The following is a 13655-nucleotide window of genomic DNA, read 5'->3' on the forward strand; positions in this document are numbered from 1 at the left end:
AGTGTTTCAGTTGGTTGACTTTGGAGCTTTCAGACTGGCAGTCAGACTGTGCTGCTCTCTGCAGAGATGTCCCATTTGCAGATGAGGTTTTTGTCCTCTGGGCGAGGAGGGGCAGGCTCTGGGGAGGTGGCTGGCTGGGGGGAACTGGCTGACAGAAGAGGGGCCGTGTTGCAGGGCCCGAGCATCCCTCAGCTCTCAGGGAAGCAAACCCATTGTACCACCTGTACATCCAGGGGATGGTGTGCCTGCCTGGGGAGACTGGGGAAGCAGCGAGAAACTCAACGGAGACACATACATGGCTTTATGCAGGTTGTTCGGGGCTCCTGTGGCTGGAAAAACCTGATTTTTTTCAGGACCTTTGTTGCCCAAGGGATTCACTTTACAGTGATTTGGTACAGGAGAGAGATTGGTGGGTTTATTTGTTGGGTTACATTTAATCATGGTGGTACGAGATGGAAAATGAAACCGAGAGGCCAAGCTGTGGCAGCTGTAGGGAGACAGCCTGTCTGATAAATGGCATCTGCTGTAAATCATTTTGATTCTTTTGAAAGTGTCATGTAGGAGTTATTGTTACCAGCATGGGGTGCGTGCTTAAGGCTCCTGTGTTTCTGACTGCATTTAAAATCGTGTATCATTGGAATGTATTAGATTTTTGGTTTAGCTGAAAAAGGAGTTAGCTAAAAAAACCGGCCAAAGAGGAGTTATTGTTTTTGGACACGTGAAATGGGACATTTTTGCGCACTCCTCCAGCAACCAAACGGCAGCAAAATAACCTTGCTGTGAAGCAGGAGGGCGCGCCCGCGGAACGGCGGCGGGGCAGCTCGGGATCCCCACTCCCCCGCCCGGCCCGGCCCAGCCAGGCCGCGCCCCCGGGCCAAGATGGCGCCGGGCCCGCGCCTCGTTCGGGCGGACACGTACGTGCCGCCGCCTCAGGGTCGGTTTCGGGTGCAGAGCCCCGCCCCCTCCGCTCTCGGCCTTCGCGCCAAAGCACCCCGTGACGCGGCCGTGTGTAGGCCCGGCCCCTCCCTCTGTGTTTTCAAACCGAGTGGGTGGGCGTGATTGGCTGGCGTGCGCGCCACGTGACTAACGGTCGCGGGAAAGCCGCGGAGTCCGAACAGCGCGAGGCGAGCCGTGCCGTGCACGGGAGCAGCGCCGTGTGGAGCCGGACCCGCCGCCGCACCCAGGGGCGTACCGCGCCGAGGGGGCGCGGGGCAGCGCAGCGACAGCGGGCGCGGCCCGGTCGGCTCCGGCCGTGAGCGGGGCTCGCAGCCAGCCGCCATGAGCTTTCTGAGCTTGCAGCAGGCGGCGCCGCCGCGGCGGGTCTCGGCCCGGCGGGCGGCCGCCCCGATCCGGCAGAAGCTGCTGTTCCTGAGCGGCAACAGCGATTGCGAAGAGGAGGAGGAGGACGAAGAGGAGGAAGGCGGCAGCAGCGGCAACAGCACCGGGGAGGACTCGGCCTTTCAGGAGGCGGACTCGCCGCTCTCGGCGGCTCGCACCCCGGCGCGGGGCGACCCGCCCCTGCTGGAGGAGGAGGAGGAGGAGGAGATGGAGCCCGCGGCGGCGGCGCTGCCGGACGAGGGGGACTCGTGGGAGGAGGAGGGGTTCGGCTCCTCGCCGGTAAAGTCGCCTGGAGCCTATTTCATGGCCGGTTCGCCCTCGCCGCCGCCACCCCACAAGGGCCGCCGCTACTGCGGGCGCTCTCCGCCGCACCCGGCGGCGAGCGGGTACCGGGTGCGGAGCGAGGAGCCCAGCTCGCCGCTGCCCGACTACCCCGGCACCCCGCCTCACAAGACCTTCCGCAAGCTGCGCCTCTTCGACACGCCGCACACTCCCAAGGTGAGGCACCGGCCACGGAGCGCCGCGGGGCCCCCCACCCGCCCGGGGAGAGGGCGTGGGGGGGGGGCGCTGGGCAGGGCTTGGCGGCTGCCCCGCCCCCGGTGAGCTTTGGTGGGGGGGCGGGGGCGGCGAGAGGCACTGCGCCGTGGCCGGCGGTTGAACGGCGCGGACCCGGGTGGTGCCGGCGGGGTCGCCCCTCGCACCGCCCCGTCTGCCCGCCACGGCGAGTTGGCGTCTGACCCGGAGTCTGCCCACAGCCCGGCCGTTACGGTTATGTAACCCGCGGGGGGGGCGAAGCGCCCCCGCCCCGCTGCCTGGCCGGCCGCGGCCGCTCCGGTGGGCCCGACGGGAGGTCCGGGAGGCGCCGCCCCCCCCCCGCGTGGCTGCCTCGGCCCCGCCGGGGCCCCTTGGATCCCTCCGCACCGCAGCCCGGCTGCCCCAGAGGGGAGGCCAGCCGCAGGGTGACCGGGGGCGTGCTGCGGTCCCCCCTGGTCTGCGTGACACACATACTGATAAATATCTTTCTACATTTATGTATATGTTACTTATCTACATAAATATGCAAGTACCCTGCTTTTGCTGTTTTGTGGAAAAGAGTTTTGAAGAGATGAAAGTAGAATATTAAACTCTTAAATATTTTAGTTTCGCGTGGTCTTCTGTACCATTATAACCGGAAAGTTAAAGGTTCAATCGGAATTCGCTCCTGCGAGCTGTAAGTTGGTATGAGCAGTAATGTTGATGTGCCTTGTGCCAGTGCAAGTTCAGTGCCTGCGCTCTTTTGCCTGAAATGTAAAAGGCTGAGTAGGCGATGCTGTTAAACTGAAGGATTTGAAAGCTTAAAGGGATAGGTAGCTCTTAACTCTGTCAATAACAGTCTTTTGGTCGGCATTTCAACTTTTGAACTCGACACTCATGTAAAACAGCGTATAGTGAATTTAAATCTACTGCTAATAGGCTTGCTTTCTTCATTACTTTTCATATAGCCCTTTAGAAGTAATCCAGGGATAATCCCCGGGGATAATCTCCCAGGGGTCTATAGGCTGTAGATTGAAAACAACTGACTTAAGGTGCGAGGAAGGCAGCCTTGTTCATTGGTTTTCGACAGTTTCCATCTACAGTGAGGTTTCACTGGTAGAAATCAGTGGTACGTGTTTGGAAATAGTAAAGTTGGTGATGGTCTTGCACCGAGTCAGGAGCAGATGCTTTATAGAGATGCAAGAGGCCTGTGGCTTGTAACCCTAAAAACAAGGTTTTAATACTGCTGTTCAGTGGGATTCATACTTTAGGTGCCCAAATTCTACACGGGTTATCTTGGAGGGGTTATCTTTGGAATCTGGAAGAATCGGTTAAGGTATCCAGTGGGAGTACTGAAATGCGTGTTGAGATGCACAGTGCCTTAAAGGTCTTCACCTAGTCCAGATTTGGGGAATGCGGTTGAGATTCCTGAGTATTGTGCTTCTTCCTTGTGGTGGTTTAGGCTTTAGTAATGTCAGTTCTTTATTTTGCAAGGTGTTGCTAGGGGTAAGGCAATATACTCCTGCTTGTGATCCAATAGGTCAGTGGTTGGCATCCTCACCAGGATTTAGGAGACTCGGGTGCAAACTTCCCTGCGTAATGGGGAGATGTTTCATCATGTGCCTGGAAAATACCTGGTCCGACAAATTACCACACAAAAGATCTGTTTTGAATTTTGAACTGACGGCATAACAGTGCTGTGAATTCTTGAGCAATTCTTTAGGTTCATGATGGGGCATCTGTGCATCAGTACTTAAATCTTTTATTTACATGTTTAGCTCTGGGTTAGTTCCATGGGCAAAGAATTGTCTGACAAGTTTAGGTGATTAAATGATTAAAGACAGAAAAAAACTGCTCTTGTAATCTTTTTGTGTAGAGTATGAAGCCTAATAGCTTCTCTGGAATTATTTTTGATGGAAAAGCAGGTACTTAAACAACTTGTGCTAATGTTGAATAGACAGTATAGTAATAATAGCTTTCAAGCAACGTTGAGGCTATAAATGTCCCTTTTTTTTGGTCTTTTTTTTTTAATACAGAGTTTGCTTTCTAAAGCACAAGGAATAGGCTCCAGCTCAGTCAAACTTCGAGGGGGCTCTCTATTTATGAATGTTGGAAAATCAGAAAAGCAAGATGATGATATTCGACAAACACCTCATGTGAACATTAATCCTTTCACTCCTGATTCCATGTTTCTTCACAACTCTGAAGGAAAATGTCGTAGGAGGAAGAGAACGCACTGGAATGAGTGAGTAACTTGTGTCTTCCTCTGTTAAGCTTATCTTTAGAACTACTTTTAGCTGTAAAAGTTGTGTTACAAATGGTTTGTATGGAAGTATTTTTCCTTGCAAATCTGTTAGTGATAGATAATGTAGATCTTAAAGTATCTGCTTTGAGATGCATGACACTATGAAATAAACATTTAGCACTAGATCTTTTGAATAGTGTACAGAGAGGATAGACTAGACTGTGCATAGCTCATTTGGTCACAAGGCCGTAGGACACAGCCATTTCCTGGGGAGGGAAAACACATTGAATACTAGTATGAAACATGAAGAAAGAAATTACAAAGGCCACGATACCTTTATTTTATGAGTTTGTGCTTACAAATGTCTAGCGTTCAATTAGTTAAACTAAGGTAGAATGGGACAACTAGATCTCAGAAAAATCAACAGCTTAAAGTTGACTTAACAGTTTTAGTTTTACTTAAGCCATATTACTTCTGAAAAAGTAACTGGTGTGAATTTCAGTTCTTGTGGAGAGGACATGGAAGCAAGTGATGGAGAGCCTGAAGATGAAACTATCAGACCTGCTAAGGTAATTAATCTTTAGAACTTGATAGTAAGTTTGGCAGTTTGTCTGTCTGCAGATCTAAGTATTTTCCTTTCTAATCTTTGCAGAGGATAACAATAACAGAAAGTAATATGAAGTCACGGTATGCAACTGAATTTCATGAGTTAGAGAAGATTGGATCTGGTGAATTCGGTTCAGTGTTTAAATGTGTGAAGAGACTTGATGGCTGTATTTACGCAATAAAGCGATCCAAGAAACCCTTAGCTGGCTCAGTAGATGAGTGAGTATTTCCTGCTATTAAAAGTTAAAAGTCACCTCTTGATGCTTTTCCTTCTATGTCTCTTTGTATTGGTGTTTAGAGTAGGCATTTAACAGAAAAAGTATAAATATACAATAATTAAATGTAGAACACAATTTTGAAGTCACTTTACTCTCCCCCCCTGCCCCGCCCCCGGAATGCACAGCACAGGAGAGGAAAGGCTACATGGCCTCTCTTCTAGCAGGTGTTTGTCCCAATATTCTGTCTGGAAACAGATTGTTCTCATCTGGAAAGTAAGAATAACGCTTACTTGCATTAATGGTAGGAGGGACTATATGAATAAACTGCAGTGATGATCCTTTGGAATATGAAAGGAAAGCAGTATTCCCAACTAGGTCCTCATCCTTGTCAACTTGAGTGACATGCAGATTAATTCAGTCAGTTTTGCGGTATTTTTTGGCATTTATGAAAGAGCCTGTGATTCATTACTTTTTTCCACCCACTGTTCTAATAGTTATCATATAAAACTCCACAAGTTTGAGTTGCTCAGAATTGCATACCATACTTACACACAAGGAGTTAGGAATGTTGAGTTCAGTCATACTCTTGGCTTATGACTGTCAGTAGTTTTTTCCTAAAACTTATGCTATGCACAGCTTGCTGCTGCTGCTGGTTGGAAAGTATGTAATGGAAGCAGCAGCTCCCTCAGGAATTATCTGCAACAAAACCTGTTTTTTTTACATTCAATATACTTAGTCTTTTAATACAGTGTAAATTATTCTAGCTGTTTGGAAATAAATACAAATCCACTTTAAGGTGCCACAGAACTCATTATGAAGATTTTTAATTAGAAACCTGAGCTGGCAAAGGGGCATGCTATTGTAAGTGTTTCTATCAAGCTGAAATTGGACTAATTTCACCTCATAATATTCTTGTGTGCTGTTGTTTTTTGTGACTGTAACAGGCAAAATGCTTTAAGAGAGGTCTACGCACACGCAGTTCTGGGACAGCATTCTCACGTAGTAAGATACTACTCTGCATGGGCAGAAGATGATCACATGCTTATACAGAATGAATATTGCAATGGTAAGTGAAGTTTATCGGTTTTTCTGAAGTTGCTTTCAAAAAACCTAATTTTTGAAGATACACAGATATCTCTACAAATCTCTAGCACTAGTTCAGAATTGATTGCCCTACATATACCTCACGCCATCATTGTCTCAAATGTGTCTGATGTTCCTTTCTGTCTGAAAAGCCATGTCAGATACATGAAGCAAAAACTATACAAAATTGCAGACAGTCTTAAGTGTTCGAGAATATTGGAAGTACAGTGAGGCATTTGTGAGCAGCAAAACTGTTCTTTCTTCTGTACAATAGTACAGGCTGAAACAGAGGAAGTTACCAGAGAGTTGCCTTTGAAAAGGGAGGTGGACCTGATTTCTGAAGATTTTTCTTATGTTTGAAACCCTGCCAGAGATTTGGGGGGTGGGGGTGTGTGTGGAGAGAGAGGTCTCTTCCCTTGTGTTGGTATCCTTGTGTTAATTTGCACAGCAACTACAGCAGAAAAATAATTTTATTATATTACATGGATATAAAGTGGGCATACAGCACTACATTTTACGCTTCCTTTGTATCATCATCAGCAAGGTCTTGGTGATACGTTCACTGTTACTTTTGGAAGTCAGTTGTGCTTGTTTTGGAAGCAGGTTGTCATTGCTTTGTCAACTGTTTGATGTAAAATAATTAGTTGTTTTCTTTGATGTTGTTTTAGGCGGCAGTTTAGCAGATGCAATAAGTGAAAATTACAGGAATATGCGATATTTTACTGAACCAGAACTGAAGGACCTGCTACTTCAGGTGGCTCGAGGCTTAAAGTACATTCATTCAATGTCACTGGTACACATGGATATCAAACCTAGTGAGTTTGTAAACTGCTTTACTCTGTATTGACAACTTAATTTAATCTGCTGTAGAAAAATGAGCAGTTAGCCACACCCTACTAACTGTAAATTCTTCACTGAAGTTCTAAATGGCAGTACAAAGATGTCAGTTAAAAAATTGGCTAGCAAACTTGAAGTGTTGTTGAGTTTATCTTGGGTCCTTTTTGTGTAATTGACTCTACTTGCATAACACTTGGCTCTCCTCCCAGCAGAGTAGCCAGAGCAAGTAGGTTATAGTTTCTTGCTCTACAAACTGGGTACTGTGTGGCTCAAGCAAACTGTAGTGAAACTAAATGAAGTAGAAATTGGACAAAAATGTTTTTTTAACAATTCCACTCTTTTTCAGGTAATATTTTCATATCTAGGACATCAGTCCCGAGTACAACTTCAGAAGAAGGTGATGATGATGACTGGTCGTCTGATAGAGTCATATTTAAAATAGGTGAGAAGCAGCACTCTTATGCTTAAGAGAATTGCATTGTCTATTTGTCTTGTGAAAAATAACCTTATTTTCTTTTTGCAGGTGACCTTGGTCATGTAACTCGAGTATCTAGTCCACAAGTGGAGGAAGGTGACAGCCGTTTTCTTGCAAATGAAGTCCTACAAGAGGTAACTGTTCTGTTTGTGCAAAATAGTGCTCCTCAGTCTTCATGCTGTTTTCTTTGGAGTAATGAGTTACTGTCTGCTGCATCCTTGCTGGAGAAGAAGCTTCCTAAATGGGTATCCCCTTGAACACTGGTAGTACTTAACAGGGATGAGGTATTGTGGATGTGTTCAGTGCTGAATAGTTTAGTTGTCTGTTAGATCTCCTCTTACGCTGGGTGGTATGTGCAGTAAATTTATTTTTCTTTGTTTTTCAAGAACTACACTCATTTGCCAAAAGCAGATATTTTTGCTCTTGCTCTGACTGTTGTCTGTGCTGCTGGGGCTGAACCACTTCCAACTAACGGGGACCAATGGCATGAAATTCGGCAAGGAAAACTACCTAGAATACCACAAGTGCTTTCTCAAGAATTACTAGACTTACTAAAAGTAAGAACTCTTGTACTGGTGGCTCACTGATTTGTGTAATTTACTGTATTACTGGCCTTAACTATAGAGTGTCTTATTTTCTTTTTTCCAAGGTTATGATTAATCCTGATCCAGAGAAAAGGCCTTCAGCTGTGGCACTAGTTAAGCATTCAGTGCTTCTCTCTGCTGCAAAAAAGAGTGCAGAGCAGCTCCGGATAGAACTGAATGCTGAAAAATTCAAAAACTCGCTCTTGCAGAAGTAAGTAGTTCCTTGGGGTCCTTACATAAAACTTAATTTCTAATGGGTTTTCATATGATGGTAGAGTGATGATAAAACAGGACTGTCCTTGTTTCTGCATGAGGTCCACAAATCTGTATGCATGTACATACCTGAGAGTACAAAGTGAGTTACGTAACTTTAAAAGGAGCTTTCTGCATAGAAGGAACTTCTTGAATACTCTAAGGGAATCTCAACTACGCTATTAGTATTCAAGGCATACAAAACATTGTAGTTTTTTTTAAAAAAAATGTTTCAAGCATTTGTGACAAGTATAATGGAACTTAAATCTATATTATTCTAGTCGGTGTTTTCCTAGGTTATCTGTACTTTGAAACATGTTGGAAAACCTGACTTAAATGAGCTGTTTTGAATTTAAATAAAACGGCGCATCACAAATGTTTTTGGGCTAATTTGAGTTTTACACAGCAGTATTATTAGGTTACCAGAGAATTGTTTGTATTGGGAGGTCATCTTGTCCTACCCCTTGTCCAAACACTCAACTCTGAATTCAAGCTTTGAAGAAGAGATTTCCCTTAGGAAAGTCTGATTTCTTCTTAAGTTTTGGAGAAAAAGTAAGTTAAGAAGCAATCGCCTGAATCTTTCACTGCAGTTAACTTTACAGGTATTAGAGGCAGGCTTTTATGAGGGAATGTAGAACACTGATTACTTTCTGCCTGGCTCGTTTTGAGTAAAGATGTTAACTTTGCGTTTGGATTCTCTCCACTGCTGCCTGCATATCCTACCATTGCCACAGTCTGAGTGAAGCTAGGCTTGCCATTTTAGATGGTGATCTTTATAATAATCTTATGAATTACACTGACTGCAGAAAGAATGATTTGACAGTTTGCGCAGGTTATTCAAGGACAGATTTGCTGAGGTAACTTGCTTGCTTATATAAAGACAACACATTTTTGTACTATGTGAAAGGGGAAGTTGGCAAAGGTACTACTTCGTGAAGATTACTACTGTCCCAGCAACAAGTAGGGTACATCCTTAGAAAATAACTGTAAATCCAAGAATGATTTAAAAAGAACACTTATCCACAATAATTTTTAAAGTTGTGGGGGTAGTGTTCCATAAAATAGTTCAGGTAGCTAGTTTTGGTTTATTTTGTTTTCTTGGGGTTTTTTAATGCTCCTGCGTTTGACCCATTTTAAGATACCATTTGTGTTTGAAGTTATGAGTGAAAGCAATCCACGTAAGGAAAATCGGCTCTTCTGTCTACTGTGTCGCCTTTTCAGAGGAAGGAAGAATTGAAGATTAGACTTCTAGGGAAGAATGGAAGTATATTGTAAAAATCTAACTTCCTGGTAATGGTGTGGTGGGTGTGTGTGCACATGTGTGCGCATTTGTGACAGATGTTCAGTCTTTAAGGAAGATGACTAAAAATTGATTACAATCTCTTGCAGTGAACTGACACAGTGATAATGTGGGGATGATTAGATGGGGCACAGGTGTTAATGAATAATACTTTGGCGTACAAGAATGGGAGTAGCTTATTAAAACTAAAAAATGTCGCTTAAAACTAAATATGTCCACACCAATATGCAGCAAGCTTTTAAAATTTGATCTTGTTTTGGAGTCCATATATGAAGCAAGATTACCAATACTAGTTTTTATGGTAGAGAAAATTCTTCAAGGGATAGTTTGGGTTAGGGGAGGAGAAAAAAATTACAGGGGCATCCTTACACTTAGCTATATGCCAGCATTTAAGGACAGGAGAAAAGGGGTGTGTGTGGGAAACTCTTGATAAAGCTAACTTTGCTCTTTAGTCAGACTATTTCATAGGTTTATCCTGATTTTTAACTTCATCCTCAGACCGAGTACTGGTAATTCTCTGAAACAGAATAGTTGATGGAATGTTGCATGGGGTCAATGGTCTATGCTGCCTCCACTGACTCAGCCTTGCAGTTTTGGGCTCAGATTTTTATGTTGGGCAAAAAAGATTTAGGTGGTGATAAGCTTTTGATGTGGGTATGCAAAAGGAAAAGGATGGTTGCTGAGTTGTCTGCCGCCAGTTATGTTCATCTGTGTTCATTTAAGTGTGTGTCTGAATCTTCCACAGAAGTTCAGTTGTGGCTGAATGCTTCATTTGGGCAAACCTCAGTAATTAGCTATTGAGTGATTTATCATATGGCTTGTACTAGAAAGTAAAGAGCATCCTACTGTGTTCTGGTAATTAAAGTGTTGAGCTGCTTATAAAAGGCTGGATTTCAAAATCAGGCTGAGTTGTGTGAGTTTGTCATTTCCCTCCCTTGTTGTTTGAAAGAAAGAACATCTAGATAAATATTGTAAACAGGTGGATGCAAATGATAATGGTCTTAGTATGACTTAAATTGATGGCAAGCCTTAAGTTCTGAACTGCTGTAATTTGTTTGAAACGCTCTTGCTGTGATATGCTGTGATACCATTGTGGAAGTGTGACTCTCTCAATGTCTTGCAGAGAGCTGAAGAAGGCACAGATGGCAAAGGCTGCAGCTGAGGAGCGAGCACTGTTCACTGACAGAATGACGACTAGATCTACAACACAAAATAGACCATCTCGACTCATTGGAAAGAAGATGAACCGCTCAGTTAGTCTTACTATATACTAACTATGAAGTCTAAAAGAACTACTGAGGATGGCTATAGTATCTCTGCTGGACTGAGGCCTAAGGAATTGAAGGAAGCATTCAATTCCTGGTTTCTTGTCCCGTCTTTGATCAGTGTCACTAGTTTCACAGGAATTGCTTCTGGGTTTTGACTTGTACAATATGGCTGATGAGCTGTATTAACCATTTGAGTTAACGGACTCAGTTACTGTCTTGTCTATAGAGGATCCTGGATGTTAATCCATAAGCCTTTCAGTTACACTGTTAGATGTTACATCGTCCCAGGGTTAACCACTATAGTGGTGTGCTGCTTTGTAGTGTTACGGCATTGTAATAAGACGTAATATCCCTGATGATCTTTAAGAGGGAGGGAGGGGGGCCTTGCTTTGATAGTTACTGATTTATTTTTTGGAGTAGAGGGGAATGAATTCTGAAAGACAGGCTTTAAGGCCACCTACACTCAATGTACCTGATGTCAGGTAGACTTTTATTGTGAATTTTAATTGTATATTCAACTGGGAGCACTTTGTAGGCATTGCATAAACCACGGTTTAGAAACCTGTGGAATTAAGTGCCATGTGGAACTGCTGCTATTTTTAGTTTGTCCTTGCTGTAAACTGTAGCATTAAAACAATCATTATTGTGTTAATAGGCTTCTTGTTAAAACAATTACGTGAAACAAATCTAAGCTGCATTTTAGTGAAGGCAACATTTTTCTCTCAAAGCTAGTGCATTGTGAAATAATGCACCAATTTAATATTTGGACTCTGTATTAGTGTAGTGCAATTGTTAATGTCTTGGCTATTGATGTTTTGTATTTCTTTCTAATAAGGTTCTCTAAATGTTGGTATTCTCTTCAGTTGTCCATTCTTGAGGCTATTGTATATTTTTTTTTTATGTTGGAGTACTTGTAAATAATTGTTTAGTGTGTTCAGTTTGTTCTTCATTGTTTATGTACATAAGTTTGATCGTGCTTATAGTATACTGTACTGAAACCACAGTCCGAGATGCTGGACCTAGGCTGATGGATGTTGCTAAAAAATGAACAGTTCTAATTACTGGCTTGTGTCTTCATTAATTTTAGTTTAAACAATGTTTCCCACTTGTGCTCTATTTGTTCTTACTAGTGTTGAATTTGAATATTAAAGTCAAAAGTTTTGTTTAATATTGTCTAACACTTATTTAACTCTATAGTTGTAGAAATAAAATATTGAGTAAGGAATATACTATGGCAAGTCCTGATTAGATCTTCCTTCTGCTCCTGCGTGTAATGCTTGTGGCTCCCTCTCATGAGAGCGGGGCTGAGATAATGTACTCACTGATAGTTATGTTAGGAGAGGAACACCACTGTCTGTGCATTGGTATCTATAGCAGTCTGTCTCTACAGCTTCAGAAATGGTCCTGCATGTTGGAAAGATGAAGCCCCTGGAAGATTTCAAGGGGAACCCACGACTGTGAAGATGGGAGGACTAGATGAAACTATGTGAAGAAAGACCTGGATCTGAGGTAAGGAGGAAAATTCATGAATTGCTGAGAATGGGAAGAGAACTACTTATTTAGAAGTTGGGAAGAAAACAGTGGGAGGAACTGGAATAGTCCAGGGAACACAGTAACAGCATATTCTGTTATGCATTTGTATTCTACCTCACGTGAAGAGAAGAGAGACAGTAAAATTAATAAGGGCTTAATAGATCAGTCTATTGGGGAAGCTTTTACATAACTGTATTAAAGAGCCACAGGTGACTATCAGAAGCTGTATGTGAATTGAATGGGCTGTGATAATATTTAACTTTGCAATTAACATTTGTCAAGAGGTCTCAATGCTAGTCATGTATGACTGAAATTCAGAGGCTTGGTTTTAGGTAACTTTTGAATATGCAATTCTCATCAGTAAAAATTGATAGAGTGGAATACTTTAAGTTTTTACTTTGATAGTTCTCTCCTGTTTGTGAAAGAACTTAGACTATCTCATATGGTTTTGTTGCAGTATTTTAATGTTCATCTACACTAAATGAGACTTCTCATAAAGCATACTTCTGAACAGTCATAAATATCAATTGGTGGAGGATCAACAAAGTAGTAAGCGTTTCTTCCCTTAGTGTAAATAAATTTGATCTACCTATGATAATTATGTGCTCTTGCATCACGCATTTTCAGAGGCATGTAACATCAGTACAGGTATTGCTGCGCAAACAAACTGTACATAGTAGCTATGCAGGCTTTTAGAGGTGTACTCTGCTGGATAAAAAACTGGCTATATGGCTGGGTCCAAAGAGTTGTGGTGAAGGTAGTTAAATCTAGTTGGTGGCCAGTTACAAGTGGTGTTCCCCAGGGCTCAGTGTTGGGGCCAGTTCTGTTTAGTACTTTTATCAAATGTCTGGATGAGGGGATCAAGTGCACCCTCAGTAAGTTTGCAGATGACACCAAATTGGGCAGGAGTGCTAATCTTCTTGAGGGTAGAAAGGCTCCACAGAGGGATCTGGACAGGCTGGATTGATGGGCTGAGGCCGATTGCATGAGGTTCAACAAGGCTCAGTGTCAGCTCTTGCACTTAGGTCACAACAACCCCATGTAATGCTACAGGCTTGGGGAAGAGTGGCTGGAGAGCTGTTGGTGGAAAAGGACCTGGGGTTGTAGGTTGACAGCTGGCTGAATATGAGCCAGCAGGACTAGGGGAGTGATTGTCCCCCTGTACTCAAGCGCTGGTGAGGCCATGCTTTGAACACTGTGTTCAGTTTTGGGCCCCTCAGTATAAGACAGACATGGAGGTGCTGGAGTGTGTCCAGAGAAGGGCAACAGAGCTAGTGAAGGGTCTGGAGAATAAGGCTTATGAGGAGCGGATGAAGGAACTGGGGTTGTTTAGCCTGGAGAATAGGAAGCTGAGGGGAGACCTTATTGCTCTCTACAGCTACCTGAAAGGAGGTTGTAGCGAT

General features: G+C 43.7%; 1 protein-coding gene across 2 annotated transcripts; it reads left to right on the forward strand.

Annotated features, from left to right (window-relative positions):
• The first annotated feature begins 1033 nt into the window (after positions 1-1033).
• Positions 1034-11887, forward strand: WEE1 (WEE1 G2 checkpoint kinase). 2 transcript variants are annotated; one of them, XM_064452688.1, is made up of 11 exons: positions 1034-1836; positions 3888-4096; positions 4599-4665; positions 4749-4921; positions 5865-5986; positions 6672-6818; positions 7187-7282; positions 7364-7449; positions 7702-7872; positions 7965-8110; positions 10575-11887. In XM_064452688.1, the coding sequence occupies exons 1-11, from the start codon at positions 1279-1281 to the stop codon at positions 10723-10725; spliced, it is 1926 nt and encodes a 641-aa protein (XP_064308758.1). In that variant the 5' UTR covers positions 1034-1278; the 3' UTR covers positions 10726-11887. The 2 variants fall into 2 exon arrangements, with proteins under 2 accessions (XP_064308758.1, XP_064308759.1); XM_064452689.1 differs by lacking the exon at positions 1034-1836 and adding an exon at positions 3756-3776.
• The last annotated feature ends 1768 nt before the right edge of the window (positions 11888-13655 follow it).

The sequence above is a fragment of the Phalacrocorax carbo genome, chromosome 5, assembly GCF_963921805.1.
Source record: "Phalacrocorax carbo chromosome 5, bPhaCar2.1, whole genome shotgun sequence".
Classification (NCBI taxonomy): Eukaryota; Metazoa; Chordata; class Aves; order Suliformes; family Phalacrocoracidae; genus Phalacrocorax; species Phalacrocorax carbo.

Bases quoted from the DNA above. Each gene is read 5' to 3' on its own strand.
- WEE1 (XM_064452688.1), top strand. From the start codon at position 1,279: ATGAGCTTTCTGAGCTTGCAGCAGGCGGCGCCGCCGCGGCGGGTCTCG. The intron at 7,873-7,964 runs GTAAGAACTCTT...CTTTTTTCCAAG, and splicing joins AATTACTAGACTTACTAAAA to GTTATGATTAATCCTGATCC. The intron at 8,111-10,574 runs GTAAGTAGTTCC...AATGTCTTGCAG, and splicing joins AAAAACTCGCTCTTGCAGAA to AGAGCTGAAGAAGGCACAGA.